This window comes from Gracilinanus agilis, chromosome 2 (assembly GCF_016433145.1).
Source record: "Gracilinanus agilis isolate LMUSP501 chromosome 2, AgileGrace, whole genome shotgun sequence".
In the NCBI taxonomy this organism is placed as follows: Eukaryota; Metazoa; Chordata; class Mammalia; order Didelphimorphia; family Didelphidae; genus Gracilinanus; species Gracilinanus agilis.
Window position 1 is genome coordinate 613,465,923 of NC_058131.1, and position 16,506 is coordinate 613,482,428.

At 39.1% G+C, this 16,506-nt stretch overlaps 1 protein-coding gene across 1 annotated transcript in view; it reads left to right on the forward strand.

Moving 5' to 3' along the window:
* The first annotated feature begins 400 nt into the window (after positions 1 to 400).
* AS3MT (arsenite methyltransferase) overlaps positions 401 to 16,506 on the forward strand; it is a 35,484-nt gene continuing 19,378 nt past the window's right edge. Inside the window, 8 exon segments of the mRNA XM_044660169.1 lie at positions 401 to 579; positions 2,538 to 2,682; positions 3,163 to 3,189; positions 3,191 to 3,349; positions 5,341 to 5,422; positions 7,657 to 7,728; positions 12,028 to 12,116; positions 12,423 to 12,575. Of these exon segments, the coding sequence (XP_044516104.1) occupies positions 401 to 579; positions 2,538 to 2,682; positions 3,163 to 3,189; positions 3,191 to 3,349; positions 5,341 to 5,422; positions 7,657 to 7,728; positions 12,028 to 12,116; positions 12,423 to 12,575 (906 nt within the window).

The following is a 16,506-nucleotide window of genomic DNA, read 5'->3' on the forward strand; positions in this document are numbered from 1 at the left end:
GATGGAACTGAGGCTGAGACAGGAAGGTGAGAATAAGTATTTCTTCAGCTTTTACTATGTGCCTGGAACTAAGGCGCTAAGGCCTTTATAAATATCCTCACAACGTTTAGAGGTAGTGACTATTATCTCCATTTTACAGTTGAGGAAACTGAGGCAGGCAGAGGTTAAGTGACTTGCCTGGGGTCACACAGCAACTAGGGGTCAGGGGCTGGATTTGAACTCAGGTCATCCTGATTCCAGGTCCTTATTAGTCTATCCTCTGGGCCACCTTGCTGTCCCCCTACACACAGACAATTTCCAGGTAGTTTTTTTTTTCTCCCCATGACAGTCATGGTAAACATGCATTTTTTGGTTCTGAAAGCCCCACTAGTTCTTTACAATTGAGTTCCTCATGGGACACATGGCTTTATATTCTGTTCTTGTTAAACCTGATAATGATGTGAACAGTCGGAGAAACACGGAGTCACACTCATCATTAAAACGGTTTATCCCTGACGTTCCCCGGGTTAATTACGAAACTTACAAGGTGACGCCATCCCAAGAGGCGCAGAGACCGCTGGGGGCGGGGCTCCTACACAGGTACCGTTAGTGTGGCTCCCGCTCCGGCTCCGGCTCCGGCTCCTGCTCCTGGGGGCCGTCCTGCCCTCTCTGCCTCTTGTCTAAACACATTCTCGCGGGAAGTTCTCCCGTCAGTTCCCAGGACATACATAGTTCCTTGACAACAAGAGACTGATAAAGAGCTTTCTGAGCAATAGTGGGGAAAGGAGGTTCAGGACGCAGTCCTGTTGTTGGGGTCGTCCACCGTCCCTAGCTCGCCCTCCCTTCGCCTTCTATGGTGCGGTCAAAGGTGCCGGAGGGCAGGTCGGGGATTGGCCGAGGTCCCCAGTGGCTCTGCCTAGCCAGCAGGACTGCATTAGGGAGGGAAAAGGAAGTAGTGAGTGTGGTTCTTGCCAGGCTTACCCCTTTCTTATGACCGACCAAATTTACTCCTTCTCAGTGTGGTCCCAGCTTGGGGCTGTCTCTATTTCAGAACTACTATGGGGTGGTGTTAAAGAAGAGAATCTCCCTTTTTTTCCTTTTTACTCTGTTATACAGGCTTATGAGGAGTCTACCATCTTGTCAGGACCTATTCCTCACAATCCTTCCTCTTTCTATTTGTTAATTGGACCCCTGTCACTCCACTGCTAATACAAATCATTAATGAATAAAAGCCACATACTTGAATGTTAGCTAGCAAATGAAAAATTCTAGTCTTCAACCACCATTCCCTTGATCGTTTGGATATGGAATGATTCACACCATCATCTTATAATTGGTATTATGCTCTAATCTTCCCCTGAGCCCTTGCTCTGACTATAGAAATTTGTCAGGAAAAAACTGGACATCAGCACTGGTTATAGAGTAAATCGACTCTGACTTCAGGTGAGAGCCAGAGCTATCAATCATTCATGCAGTAACCAGCCTCAGGAATATTCAGAATCAATTTTGTAAGAGAATAAACATAAAGCAAAACCACCCAAACAACAACAACAACAAAAACTAAAATGAAAAATCACATGCTTTGATATGCATTCCAACTCCGACAGTTCTTTCTCTGGGGGGTGGATAGCATTCATTTTTCCGTAAGTCCCTCAGAATTGTCCTGGATCATTATATTGCTGAGAGTTGCTAAGTCTATCACAGTTACATTCCACAATATTACAGTTACTGTGTATAATGACCTCCTGGTTCTGTTTATTTCATCTGCATCAGTTCAGGTAGGTTTTTCCAGTCTTTCTGAAATCCTATTCATCATTTCTTATAGGACAATAGTATTCCATCACCAAAATGAACCAAAATTTGTTCAGCCATTCTCTAATCAATGGACATTCCTTGTGGTTTGCCACCACAAAAAGAGCAGCTATAAATATTTTGTACAAGTAGGTCCTTTCCCCCTTTTTTTTTTTCTGGTCTCTAGGTACCGACCTAGTAGTGATAATACTGGATCAAAGCATATGCATTGTTTTATATGCCCTTTGGGCATAGTAAGGAGCTTAAATTCTAATGGAAGAGTCAACACATGTGGAAGGTTTCAGCTACAAGTCAGATGGAAAAGTCCCATGGTCCTTAGGATGCAGCAGGAGAGCAAATATTAGTGCCTCTTCTTAATGTCATTTTTACAGATAAAAATGACATGAGTTTCTCATGTAGCCATTTAAGGGGACCAAGGACTTAAGTGGCAAAAACTCTCAGGGGGTCTTTGGTGGCTGTGGCTAGAGTACCTGCTGGGGTACTTAATTGATTCTTGTGTCCAACTCTTTGAGATCCCCCCCTTTTTTTTTGGACAAAGAGACAAAATAGTTTACCATTTTCTTCTCTGGCTCATTTTTCAGATGAGAAAGCTGAGGCAAACAGGGTTAAATGACTTGCCCAGAGTCACTCAGCCAGTGAGGTCAGATTTAAACTCAGGAAAATGAGTCTTCCTGACTTCAGGCCTAGAACTCTATCCACAGGACCACCTTGCTGCCCTACTCTGGGAGAAGTTATCTACTCCCCAGGGACAGTGACTGTAGCCTGGTCATGCCTGATTGTCTGGAGAGATGCTAGATTTTGGACTTGGGGAGTAGAAGTGGCAGAGGTTGCTATGCCCTTAGCCAGCTGATTGATGAGAAGGGATGTGGATATGACAGAGCCTTGGGTGAGGTTCTATGGGGATATTTTTCTTTCCAGTATTCATTTACACTTTATTTGGGAATACAAACCATAAATCATAGAATTAAAGACATATATTCATCTGTAATTCATCTGTATTTCCAAGATACTATATTTAAGGGAGAGCAATGGTTGAAATCATATCCAAGTTCAGAGAGACATCAGCCCAGGAAGAACATATAATGCTTTATCTGACCTGTTTCATGAAAGTTTTATATTCCACTGACAAAAACTTTGGTGCCCTCTAATCACTTTTCAGAATGCTATTAATCTTCTATTCTCGCTTCTCCCAGAGAGCTTATATTTTTAGCAATAACTCCCCAGAGGCCTGACCCTAGATCTCTGAGGTCAGAATTGGAGACCAAAGGTAAGAATGACCTCGATACTATTCCCTTACAAACAGTAACAATAATATCTGGCCTTTCTTCAGAGCTTAAAGTTGACTTTTGACACCTAGAATCTTCTCTCCAGGAAGAAGTGGCCAAGAAATACCTTGATTAATTACCACATGGAAAAGTTCGGCTTCCCGACTCCTAATGTGAATTTTATTCATGGCTACTGAGAGAAGCTTGGAGAAACTAGAATCGAAGATAAAAGTTAGGACATTGTCATGCACGTCTGCCTCTTTGAGGGAGCAGGGCAGAGGTTCAGAACCATGGTCAGCCTCAAATGTTGGGGAGGGCAGAAAGCTGATGAATGCCATTGTCCTTCAGGTGCTTTGTGTCTGCAGCATGTATGGTACATATATATATAGCTTAAACTTTTTTTTTTAAACCCTTGTACTTCGGTGTATTGTCTCATAGGTGGATGATTGGTAAGGGTGGGCAATGGGGGTCAAGTGACTTGCCCAGGGTCACACAGCTAGGAAGTGGCTGAGGCCGGGTTTGAACCTAGGACCTTCTGTCTCTAGGCCTGACTCTCACTCCACTGAGCTACCCAGCTGCCCCTAGCTTAAACTTTTTGACAAGTTGCTGAAATTCCCAGACAGGTAAAGCCCTTAGCACTATTTCACCTATTATGTCACTTTTTTTTAAACCATCATGCTTGCATAATACATGTCCAATTCATCCAAGATTTATGGTTCAGATCTTTCCTCTAATTTAATGTAGTCTCTTTCCTATAGATTGTTGCCAAATCAAGCCCAAGTGACAGTCTTAGTAAAGTTTCCCTGGATTTTTTTTAAACCCTTACCTTCCTTCTTGGAGTCAATACTGTGTATTGGCTCTAAGGCAGAAGAGTGGTAAGGGTAGGCAATGGGGGTCAAGTGACTTGCCCAGGGTCACACAGCTGAGAAGTGGCTGAGGCCAGATTTGAACCTAGGATCTCCCGTCTCTAGGCCTGATTCTCATTCCACTGAGCTACCCAGCTGCCCCCTCCCTGGATTTGTTTTTAAGGCCATCTCATTGGATAATTAGATACTACTTGTAAAAAATGCTTAGCATAATGCCTGGCACATAGTAGGGCCTTTATAAGTGCTAATTTCCTGCCTTCTTTTCTTCCCCCAAGTCACAGTCAGAATAAAGTTCCCCTGGATTTGGTTTTTCAGATATTTGGTTCATCATCTGTGTTGAGCAGAATTTCTTAAGCTAGGGTCTGTGAACTTGTTAAAAAAATTTTTTTTATAACTGTTTTTCAATCTAATTTGTTTCCTTGTTTATTTTAAGCATTTAAAAACATTACTCTTCAAAAGGGCCCCCTAATCTTCACTAGACTTCCAGAGGGATCTGTGACCCAAAAAAGCTAAGAACCAGTGATATAAAGGAAGAACTAACTCTTCTCTGAATGGGGCAGCTAGTGGATTGAGTGTTAGACCTGGAGTCGAGGAGTCATTTTAGTGAGTTCAGATCATGTCTCAGATACTTACTAGCTATATGACTCTGGGCAAGTCATGTAACCCTGTTTGCCTCAGTTTCCTCATTTGTAAAATGAGCTGGAAAAGGAAATGGCAAACCACTCCAGTATCTCTGCAAGTAAACCCCAAATGGAGTCACAAAGACTGAAATGACTCAACAACTAACTTGAGTATGTGATCTTGGATTTAATATTGTTATACATGATGAAGGTCTGGGCAAAAGAAAAGGAGAAATGATAAATTCTTTTCTTCTCAGAAAATTAAGCCAGTAGACACTTTTCCTGAGACTGAAAAATGTGAAAGTTCTCCAAGGGCTCTTCCTGTATTAAAAGGCCTTTCAGAAGAGCCCTCCTCTCTCCCTTTTTTTAAAAAAAAACCCTTATCTTCTGTCTTAGGCTCAATACTGAGTATTGGTTTCAAGGCAGAAGAGTGGTAAGGGCTAGGCAGTGGGAGTTAAGTGACTTGCCCAGGATCCCACAGCTAGAAAGTGTCCTAGGCCAGATATGACCTCAGGGACTCCCGTCTCTAAGCATGGCTCTCAATCTCCATTGAGCTGCCCACTTGCCCTCAGCCACATTATTTCTTGTTAAATCTGTCCCTGAGCTAAAATCCTGTATACTTGGCTTGGCTGTGGATACAGACTATAGACAGTTGAAAGTAATTGACACACACACACAGGGTCAGAGATGACTTTTTTGTTTGCTTTCTAGTTGTTTTTTTTTCCTCGCATTTGATTTACTGTCCTCTGAGACTGATGCCAAACTTGGTCTTGCTTGGACTAAGTAATTCTGTTGCAGCCTGGAAGACAGCTGTACTTCAATGACGTCTGTGCTAGCCTTGAATTGCCTGGAGAAGTCAAGGCACATAAAGTTTTATGGGGCAGGTTGTTTTTTTTTTTAATGTAATAAAGAAAAAAAAGTGCAAACCATCATTTCAACTACAGTGTAAAATCTTTGCCTTGGTATTATCTTCTAGGAGAGTTGTGAGACCAAGCTGGAAATATGATTTAAAAAAAAAATCTTGCCTTTTCTAATCACAAAGTAGAGGCACTATTTTTTTTTAAACCCTTACCTTCCATCTTGGAATCAATATTGTATATTGTTTCCAAGGCAAAAGAGTAGTAAGGGCTAGGCAATGGGCGTTAAGTGACTTGCCTAGGGTCACACAGCTGTGTAGAGGCACTATTAGCTTTGAAATTGTCTTGGAATACATACCTTGAAAGGCCATTAATTAAAATGCTCCATTTTTTACCTTATTATTCCTTCTTAGTTTCTTTCATGGATTTCTTCTTCCTCTAGCCCTCTCCCCTCCACCCTCTAAATATGGGCATCTCTCAAGGTTCTCTCCTTACTTCTCTCTATATAATCCTTTTTTAGGTTGATCTTATCTACTCCTTTAGCTTTTACTATCACCTCTATGTGGTTGACTTCCGAATTTTTATCTCCTAATCTGGCCCCTGAACTCTAGACTGCATTCCATCTGCCAGTAGGGTATCTCCCTCCACCTAAATTCCCCTGTCAGCACTTCCAACTCAGCCTGCCCAGAACTGACCTCATTATCTTCTCTGCCCAAAGCTGCCCCTCCAGTCAACTTCCTTATTTTTTATTGATGGTATCACCATTGTCTCAAGAATCACAGACTTGACAGCTGGAAGGGACACCAGTGCCTGTCTAGTCCATTCCATATAGGAAAAGAATTCCCACTATATTGGATCATCTACAAGGGGTCATTTAGCTCCTGCTCAAAGTGGAGGGGGAACCCACCACTTCTTTTTAAAAATTAAATTAATTTATTTTCAGATCTATATTCTCTCTTCCTCTCTCTCTCCTCCACCAACCCTCCAAAGTTGAGAAAGCAAGAAAGTTGTAAAAACATGTATGGTCAAGCAAAAACAATTCTTGTATTGGTCGTGTCCAAAAATATGTCTCAATCTGCACTCTGAGTGTCCTCTCTCTATCAGGAAGGTAGCAGGTTTCATCTTCAGTCCTCTGGGATTGTGGTTGGTCATTACACAGGTCCTAAGTCTTTCAAAGTTTTCTATTTGATATTGTATAAAGCGTTCTCCTGGTTCTGTTCAATTTACTCTACATCAGTTCATGCAAGTCTTTCTGAGTTTCTCTGAAATATCATCTTCATTATTTTTTATTGCACAATAGTATTCCATATACCATATACCACATACCATATTCATATACCATAACTTGTTTGGCCAATGATGAGCAACCACTCAGTTTCCAGTTCTTTCCCACTACAAAAAGAGCTGCTATAAATATTTCAATACATATGAGCCCTTTTCTTCTTTCTTTTGTCATCTTTTTTTGTGGTATAAACCTAGTAGAGATATCACTGAGTCAAAGAGTATGCAGAGTTGAATAGCTTTTCAGTGATAGTTCCAGAATGGACCAGTTCATAGCTACACTAAAAGGGAATTAACATGTCTGTTTCGCATACTTCCTCCAGAATTTGTCATTTTCTCTTTTTAAAACAACTTTGCCAATATGATGGGTGTGAGGTAGAACCCCAGAGATGTTTGTGATTTTAGAGCTTATTTTCACAGTTTTTGATAGTTTGCATTTCTTCCTCTGAAAACTGCATATTCATATCTTTTGGTCACTTATCAGTTATGGAATGAGCCCACCACCACTTGAAGCACTCTGTTCCACTTTTGGACAGCTCCTCTTAGTCAACCCAAGCTCAAAAACCTCAAAATCATCTTTTACTTTTCCCCACTCCTTCAGCCCATATCCAATCAGTTTCCAAGATTCCACCTCTACAATATTCTTTCCATTCCTACTGTCAACACCCTAATTCAGGCTTTTGTAATCTTATAACATCACATCAGAGTCAGATTTGAACTATTGTAATGGGCAAAAATAATTTCTTGTTTACTTTTGTTTTTCTCTTGTAATCAGCTACATCTTACTCATGAACTCACAGTAGATGCTTAACAAATGTTTGCTGGACTTTACTGAATCCATTTTCTCCCTGCATCTTGGGGGAAACCTGGGCTTGAGTTTTAGCTATTCCAAAATCCTAATTTTGGAATTATGGGGAGAAGGGCAGAAGCCTTTACCCTTCTCTCTCATTGTATTTTTATTATGCAATTGGTTTAGGTGAATATTTGGGAGGAGTTCTATTCTGGAAAGGTCTCTTCACATTTGCTGAAGAAATTGGATTCTGTGTTCCATGATTGGCGACAAGGAACTGGAAGAAGTTATTGGTAAGGAGCTACAGTAGGGAGTAAATAGAACCAGAATGATTCAAATTCAACAAATATTCAAGAAATATAAAGTGTCTGCTATATGTAAAACGCGAGGTCCTTGCAGGTAGGGACTCTTACTTTGGTCTTTGTATCCCTAGTTTCTAGGACAATGCATGGCATATAGTAGGTGCTCATTGATTGATTGATTGATTGATTGATTGGTAGGAGGAAGGCATTTGATAATATTTTATTGAGATGGCACTGTGGTGACTATTGCATGAAATGCACTTCTGTCCATCTTTCTTTCTGGTGTCACTTCTGACAAGCTAGCTAGAGGCTCAGTAAAGCTCTCTGTAGCCAGTTTATATAAAGGAAGAGAAATAATATGAATGATGACAGATAAATTAACATTCAGAGTGAAGTATTATTATAAGATTAGGCCTGATAGCCTTGATGCCATCATGGTGGTCTTCCCTTAAGGGAAGCTGTAGCTAATGGAATCTATGCATGTTAGTTAGTTAACATGCTATTGTTACAAGATTAGACCTAGTGGAACCAAGAGAACTTTGGTCACAGTAACAGCAATATTGACCGATGATCACCTGTGAATGACTTAACTATTCTCAGCAGTACAAAAATCCAAGACAATCCTGAAGGACCAATGATGAAAAGTGTTATTCCTCTCCAGAGAAAGATTGGATGGAGTCTGAATGCAGAGAGAAGCACACTATTTTTTACTTTATTTTTTCTCATATTTTGTTTTTGGTCTGTGTTTTCTTTTACCACTTGACTAATAGGGATAAATTTCACATGACTGCACATATATAATCAATGTCAAACTGATTGTCTTCTCAATGATGGAGAAGAGGAGTGGAGAGAGAAAGAATTTTAAACTCCAAAACTTTAAAAAACTAAGACTGAAAATTATTTTTACATATAATTGGAAAAATAAAATACTTTAAATAAAAAAGGGGAAAAATTTAAAAAGATGAAAAGAAAAAAATAGACCTGATGGTCTTGAGGTCCTCATGATATTCTCCTCTTAAGGGAGACTCTAAGCTTATAGAACATACTCATTGAAAAATGTTGACAATGATATTTTTCAAAGGTTAGTACGACTGTGACCCCCAAATAAATTTTTTTCTATCACCAGCTTGTTTTTCTCTCTTCAAATGTAAACCTTCAAAATAATATTTTTTTCTAATATAATTGTCCTCTCTGAATAGGGTCACATACCCCAGAATTAAGCCTGTTTTCTTTCTTCTACCCCAGTGATGGTGAACCTTTTAGAGACTGAGTGCCCAAACTACAATGACTCATGCATGTGAGCTGCTCCTTTACCCCAGACAGGGGAGGGAGGAAGTGCTCCCATTGGGCTGCTGGGCAGAGGGGTGGGTGAAATGAAGAATGTCCTCAGGCAAGCCTGGAGAGGGAGAGAGGAGCAGCCCCCTCTAGCATGCATGTCATAGATTCACCAACATGGTTCTATCCAATCAAAACTTCAATTCCCCAAAAGTATACAATCTTTTTTATTTTTTTTGGAACATGTACATTTATTAATGATATTAGTTTGTGTATGATGGTTCCTTTTAAAAAATATTTTTATTGTCATGCAAAACACACTGCCATATTGGTCATTGTTGTAAGAGCAAAGTAACCAAAAACCTCAAAGTAAAACCATAACCAAAACCTCAAAGTAAAACCACAAATATATAAATGTGAAAGATGACTCCAACAATTCTTTCTCTGGAGGTGGATAGCATTCCCAATTATAAGTCTTTCAGGATTGTCCCAGATCATTACATTGCTGAGAGTAGCCACATTTTTGCAGATAATCATCATCCAGTATTGCTGTTATTGTGTACAATGTTCTCCCAGTTCTGAAAAGCATACAATCTTTAGTGGTTATAAGGAAGAAAGAAGGTGATGAAACTAATTCACACTAAAGTATAACTGGCATTAATGTGTTCATCTTTCTAAGAGTATTTTCATTTTAAAGTAGTCTGTTAACCCAAAGTAAAGAGTCTCCAGTTTCAGAGGATGGTTTTTGAACAAAGGTTACTTACCATTGCCTCTCAATTTGCCTTGCCCAGAGGCTGGTTCTGATCTGTGTTTTCCAGCACTAACTTCAAACTGAAAGAATCTCAGTGGGTAATAGACTAAAATTGCCTTCATCTTCTGTGTTCTTGGTCCTTAACTTTTGGTTTCCATGGAAATGTCAGCAGGAAAATTCTCAAAGAGAATTAAAAAAAAAAAGAATCATCTTCAGTGCTTTGTGTAAAGCAGCCAAAGAGATTGCTGTTGTTTCCTAGAATACCTTACCTTTTCCATAGTGCTGAAGTCATTTTTCACATATATTATCTCATTTGTTAAAAGACAGTGGAAAGAGGCTTGGACTGAGAATCAATAGAGAATCAGTAATTTTTGCTCTTCTGACTATGCTACTTAGGAACTGGAAAGCCACTTTTCTTATCTGTAAAATGGGCATGATAATACCTGTGCACATAGTTGTTGTCAAGGTCAAGTGAGATAATGTATATATTGTATGTGATGGGTCCTCAGAACCAATATGCTAGATTATGGCATCAAAAATAGATACTACATTTTAAATCACTATGGTAGGGGTAGCTAGCTGGCTCAGTGGATTGAGAACCAGGGCTAGAGATAGGAGGTCCTGGGTTCAAATTTGACTTCAGACACTTCCTTGCTATGTGACCCTGGGCAAGTCACGTAACCCCCATTGCCTAGCCCTTACTATTCTTCTGCCTTAGAACCAATACTAAGACAGAAGGTAAAGATTAAAAAAAAAAAAAGAATGATATGGGAAGGGATAAGTAGGAAGTAGCATTCATGTCAGTCCCTAAAGTATTTTTAGAGTCTAATAATAACCACAACTGACACACTCTCAAGTAAAGAAGAGGACAGAGCTTTCTTTGTATAATGGTTTTGTTCCATAGAGCCCTCAGCTCCTCTCAGGTGCTATCTTGGCGTCTTTCATGCCAAGAAGACCCCAATGGAAAAATCATTTCAGATGCACTGAGGAAATGCCATATGCCCTTTTCTGCCTTAAAATTTTTATTAAATGATTTATTAAAAATTTAATATTGAATATCAGTACAACTTCCTTAGTAATTACTTACATCTGAATTAATTAATTTAGGTGCATACAGTTCTCAGATACTCTCTCTAAAAGCAAGGGTTTAGGACTCCAAAGAAGTCAGTGGATAGATTTCAAAAGGTCTTTGAATTTGGATGGGGGAAAAAAACCCATTCACATATTTATTTGAATGTAATTGATTTCCTTTGTAATCCTATGTATTTTAGTTTATGTATCTAAAAACATTCAGAGAAAGGTTCCCTAGATATTACCAGACTGCCACAGGGAATGATGATACAAAAAAGGTTAAGAACCCCATTCTCTGGAACATCATAAGATCTAGACCTGGAAGGGACCTTTGAAGCCATCTATTCTGACTCTTTCATTTTATAGATCCTATCAGGATTATTTGTCCATTCATTCATTCTCATTTACTTTTCCTCATATCGTCAGGAGGCCAAGTGGATAGGGTGATGGTTCTAGAGTCAGGAAGACCTGAATTCAGTCTGATCTCAGATAGTAGCTGTGTGACCTTGGGCAAGTCACACAACTCTGTTTACCTTAATTTTCCCAAATGAAAAAAGAGAGAAATAATAGTACCTATCTCCCAGGGTTCTTGTGAAGATCAAATGAGATAATATTTATAAAGTGCTTAGCACAATGTCAGGGACATTAAACTGTCGTTTAGTCATTTTCAGTTGTGACTCCATTTGGAGTTTTGTTGGCAAAGACACTGGAGTGGTTTGCCATTTTCTTCTCCAGCTCATTTTACAGATGAGGAAACTGAGGCAAACAGGGTTAAGTAACAAGCCTAGGGTCACCCAGCTAGTGTCTGAGACCATATCTGAACTCAAGAGGATGAATATTCCTGACTCCAGGTCGGGCACTCCATCCACTGTGCCACCTACCTGCCCAATGTGCCATGTCACATTGTAGGTGCTATATAAATGCTAACTATTATTATTTTTTAAATTCCATTTTACTGGCTCTACTTTTTGGAAAAGTCTTTCCATACTTGGTTGAATTTCTCATACTTGTCTAAATTCTATAGAATTCTATGGCATTGACTTAACCATCCCCTTACTGAACGCTGTCAGTTTTTTGCAATGACAGGGCTGCTATGAAGATCTCTGGACGACAGATAGTTTTACTGGTTATTGGAGTTGTTTTTGATAATGCTTTCAGGGTCCGTTCACCATGCTCCTGTTCATTGCCTCAGCGGCCCCTCGAGTGGGTCCAATGGCACTCCAAAGGTCTTAGAGTTAGAAGGGATCGTAGGAGTTGGCTCCCATAATTTTCTCATTTTATGGATAAGGACCAAAATGTTCTTCCTCTTGTATCTTCTGAGGTTAGGTTGAAAACAAAGGCACTGCCTGTGCTCATGGTTTGGAAAGGCCATTGGAAGAAATCCTTAAAAAAGAGTGGCAAGGCGAAATGAGTGAGGCACTTGCGGCAAGGTCTGGAGGACCCATCTTGGAATCCGAGACCCTATTGAACGGTGAGATTTCTGGCAAATTCTCCCCCATCGAGACTCAAACTAGTAATCTCCCATGACATTTGTTTTTGCCTCCTCCCTTCAGGAAAGCGGAATAAGTGAAGCGGATGAAGAAAAACCATCTATTTTGAAGAATTCTAGGTTTGCCCAAGAGTTTCTGATCAAACCAGTAGGAGGGAAGAGGTTATTCACACCTGGGGGACTATTCTTTGCTTTAGACCAGCAGCTATCCATGCAGGTATTATCTGCAAGGCTGATTGAATGGATTTCATATTTTTAAGTGCCCACAGTAGGAGAGATGCGCTATAGAAAGAACACTTTCCTCTTTTTCAGTTTGGACAATAGATAGAAAGTAGCTCTGAAAAAAACCAAAAACAAATGCTAGATTGCTCTAAAAAAAACAAAAAACAAAAACAACACAGATGAATCGTTGTAAGAACCATTAATGTGGCAGATTCTAGAGCCACCCGCTCCTTGGAAGAGGATGGCAGAAATTTGGAGCAGGAAAGGTCTTTAAAAGTTATCTAGTCCAACCTCCTCATTTCAAAGATGAAGAAAATGGGGCTCTGAAAATTTTCTTATGCTACTGGTAAATAACAAAAGAAAAACCAGGCCTTTTAGTTCCAGCTCTTTGGATAGAGCTCTAGGCCTGGAGTCCAGAAGGTTTATTTTTCTAAGTTCAAATCTAGCCTCAGATAGGTCACTTAACCTCGTTTGCCTCAATTTCCTCATCTGAAAAATGAGGTGGAGAAGGAAATGGAAAACTATTCTAGTATTTCTGCCAAGAAAACCCCAAACAGGGTTACAAAGAGTTGGACACAACTGAACGGCAACACATATTATAATTATTAGTGCAGGAGAGTAGAAAAAAATTTTAAGTTTTTTAACAAAAAGAATTTGAACCAGATAAACAAATGAACCCATTTTCTTAGAGTTTTAGTTAGTCAAGGCTTTGTTATGTTTGTTTTCTTTTTTTCTGTTTTTTTTGTAGTGTCTCTCCTGGGAGAATAACATAAAATTATAAATTTTACTTCTGCATTTGATGAGTTCAGGCCAAGAAACATGTGTTGTTATTTTTCTTGAGTCATTTTCAGTCATGTCTGACTCTTTGTGACCACTTTTGGGGTTTTCTTGGCAAAGATATAGGATTGGTTTTCCATTTGCTTCTCCAGCTCTTTTTTTTTTTTTAAACCTTCATCTTCCATCTTAGAATCAATACTTGTATTGGTTCTAAGGCAGAAGAGAGGTAAGGGCTAGGCAATTGGGGTTAAGTGACTTGTCCAGGGTCACACAGCTAGGAAGTGTCTGAGGCCAGCTTTGAATCTAGGACCTCCCATCTCTAGGCCTGGCTCTCAATCCACTGAGCCACCCAGCTGCCCCCTTCAATGTTAAAAAAAAGGGCTTAATCTTCAATCTGAGTTTATCATTTCTCTTTCTGAAGATGGAAAGTATAGAAGCTAACATTTTAATAGAAAAATAATAAGTACATATATAAATAGATACAAGATACAGGTAAAGAAAATACATGTGAATAAAATAGACAGTGAGGGAGAAAAGAAAGAAACTAGCATTTGGGAGAATCAGAAAAGCCATCATGTAGAAGAAGGTGCTTGAACTGTGTCTTGATGGAAGACAGGGATTCTATGAGGCAGGAGTGAGGAGTGAGTGCATTCCGGGAAGGCAGGTAACTAACATTTATTAAGCACTTACTGTGTACCAGGTACTCTAGAATACCAAAGTATACAAATATAAGCAAAGAGAAAGACAACACTGCCCTCAAGGACCTTACATTCTAATGGAAGAAGACAGCATAAAAGGAATCCCAAGAGAGCTGGTACCTATGTGTGTGGGGTGGGGTGGGCATGGGTGCGGGTGTGTATTTGTGTGAATTTCAGGTGGTCCCCAAGCAACAGATTAGGTCAGGTTATAAAGGGCTTTAAAAACTCAACAGTTCATATTTTGTCTTCAAGGCACAAATAGGGAATCACCGGAATTGATTAGGCAGGAAAGTGACACGGTCAGATCTATTTTTAAGAAAAATCCCTTTGGCTACAGTAAGAAGGATGGACAGAGAAGCAAGAAGAGATTGGAGGTAGGGAGTCCACTGAGTAGGTTGCTGGAGTCTGCTAGGCAAGGATTGATGAAGACCTCAACTAAAGTGATAGGAGAAAGGAGGGGAGAGATGAGAGTGACATTGTGGTGGTAGAAATGGTAAGATTTGGTAGTGGATTGAGTATATTGGATGAGGGAGAGTAAGGAGAAATCAAGGATGATGGCCAAAATGTGCATGTAAGAACCTGGAAGAATGATAGTGCTTTCAACATTAGACTTCATTGACTATTTAGTCTGAGAATTCCTTCCACAAAATACCAACAAGGGTTTGTCTACCCCTTGCTTGAAGCCTTTGAATGAGAGGAAATCTATTGCTTGAGGCAGCACATTCCCACTTATTTTTGCTCTAATTCTTCCCCCCACCCAATATTTTATTTTCCCAGTTACACGTAATAACAATTTTCAACATGTGTTTTTCAGAATCAATTTTTCTCCCTCTCTCTTCCCTCCCTCTTCCTTGAGATGGTAAGCAATCTGATCTGGGTTATATATGCATGATCATGCAAAACATATTTCCATTTTGGTTATTTTTGTGAGAGAACACTCATATAAAACCAAACCCCTAAATTAGAACACAAATAAAATAAAGTGAAAAATAGTATGGTTTGATCTGCATCTGACTCCAGTGGTTCTCTTCTTAGAGGTGGAGAGCATTCTTTGTCCTAAGTGCCTCAGAAATGCCTGGATCATTGTATTGCTGACAGTAGCTAAGTCTGTCACAATTCCATAATAGTGCTGTTACTGTGTTACAATGTTCTCCTGGTTCTGCTTACTTCAGTGTTCATTAGTTCATAAAGGTCTTTCCAGGTTTTCCTGAAATCATTCTGCACATCATTTTTTATAGTGCAGTAGTATTCTGTCACAATCATATACTGCACTTTCTTTAGTCATTCCCTGATTGATGGGCATTCTCTCAATTTCCGATTCTTTGCCACCACAAAAAGAGCTGCTATGAACATTTTTGTACAAATAGGTCCTCCTCTAATTTCTTATCTTTTTGGACTACAGAGCCAGTAGTGGTATCACTGGATCAAAATATATGTATAGTTTTATAGCCCTTTGGATATAGCTCCAAGTTGCCCCTCCGAATGGTTGGATCAGTTCACAACTCCACCAACAATGAATTAGTATCCTAGTTTTGCCACATCACCTCCAACATTTATCATTTTCCTTTACTGTCATATTGGCCATTCTGATAGATGTGAGATGGCACCTCAGAATTTTCTTAATTTGCATTTTTCTAATAAACAGTGATTTAGAACATTTTTTTCATATGATTATTGATGGCTTTCATTTCTTCATCTGAAAACTGCCTATTCATATCCCTTGACCATTTGTCATTTGGGAAATGACTTGTATTCTTATACATTTAACTTAGTTCTTTCTATATTTGAAAAATGAGGTCTTTATCAGAGAAATTTGCTATAAAATTTCCCCCCAGTTTGTTGTTTCACTTCTAATTTTGGTTGCATTGGTTTTGTTTGTACAGAACTTTTTAATTTAATATAATTAAAATTTAATTTAATATAATCAAAATTATCCATTTTACATCTTATAATGTTCTCTATCTCTTGTTTGGTCATTAATTTTCCCTTCTCCATAGATCTGTCAGATAAATTATTCTATGCTCCCCTAATTAGCTTATGATAATGCCCTTTATGTCTAAATCATATCCCTATTTTGATTTTATCTTGGTATAGGTGTGAGATATTGGTCTCTACCTACTTTCTGTTGTACTGTTTTCCAGTTTTCCCAGCAGTTTTTGTCAAATAGTGAGTTCTTATCCCCAAAACTGGTATCTGTGGGTTTATCAAACACAAACATAGATTGCTATCGTCATTTACTACTGTATATTGGGCATCTAATCTATTCTATTGATCCACCCTTCTATTTCTTAGGCAGTACCAGATTGTTTTGATGATTACTGCTTTATAGTACAGTTTGAGATCTGGTACTACTAAGCCATCTTCCTTCACTTTTTTTTTTCATTAATTCTCTTGATATTTTTGACCTTTTGTTCATCCACATGAATTTTATTATTTTTTTTCTAGTTCTAT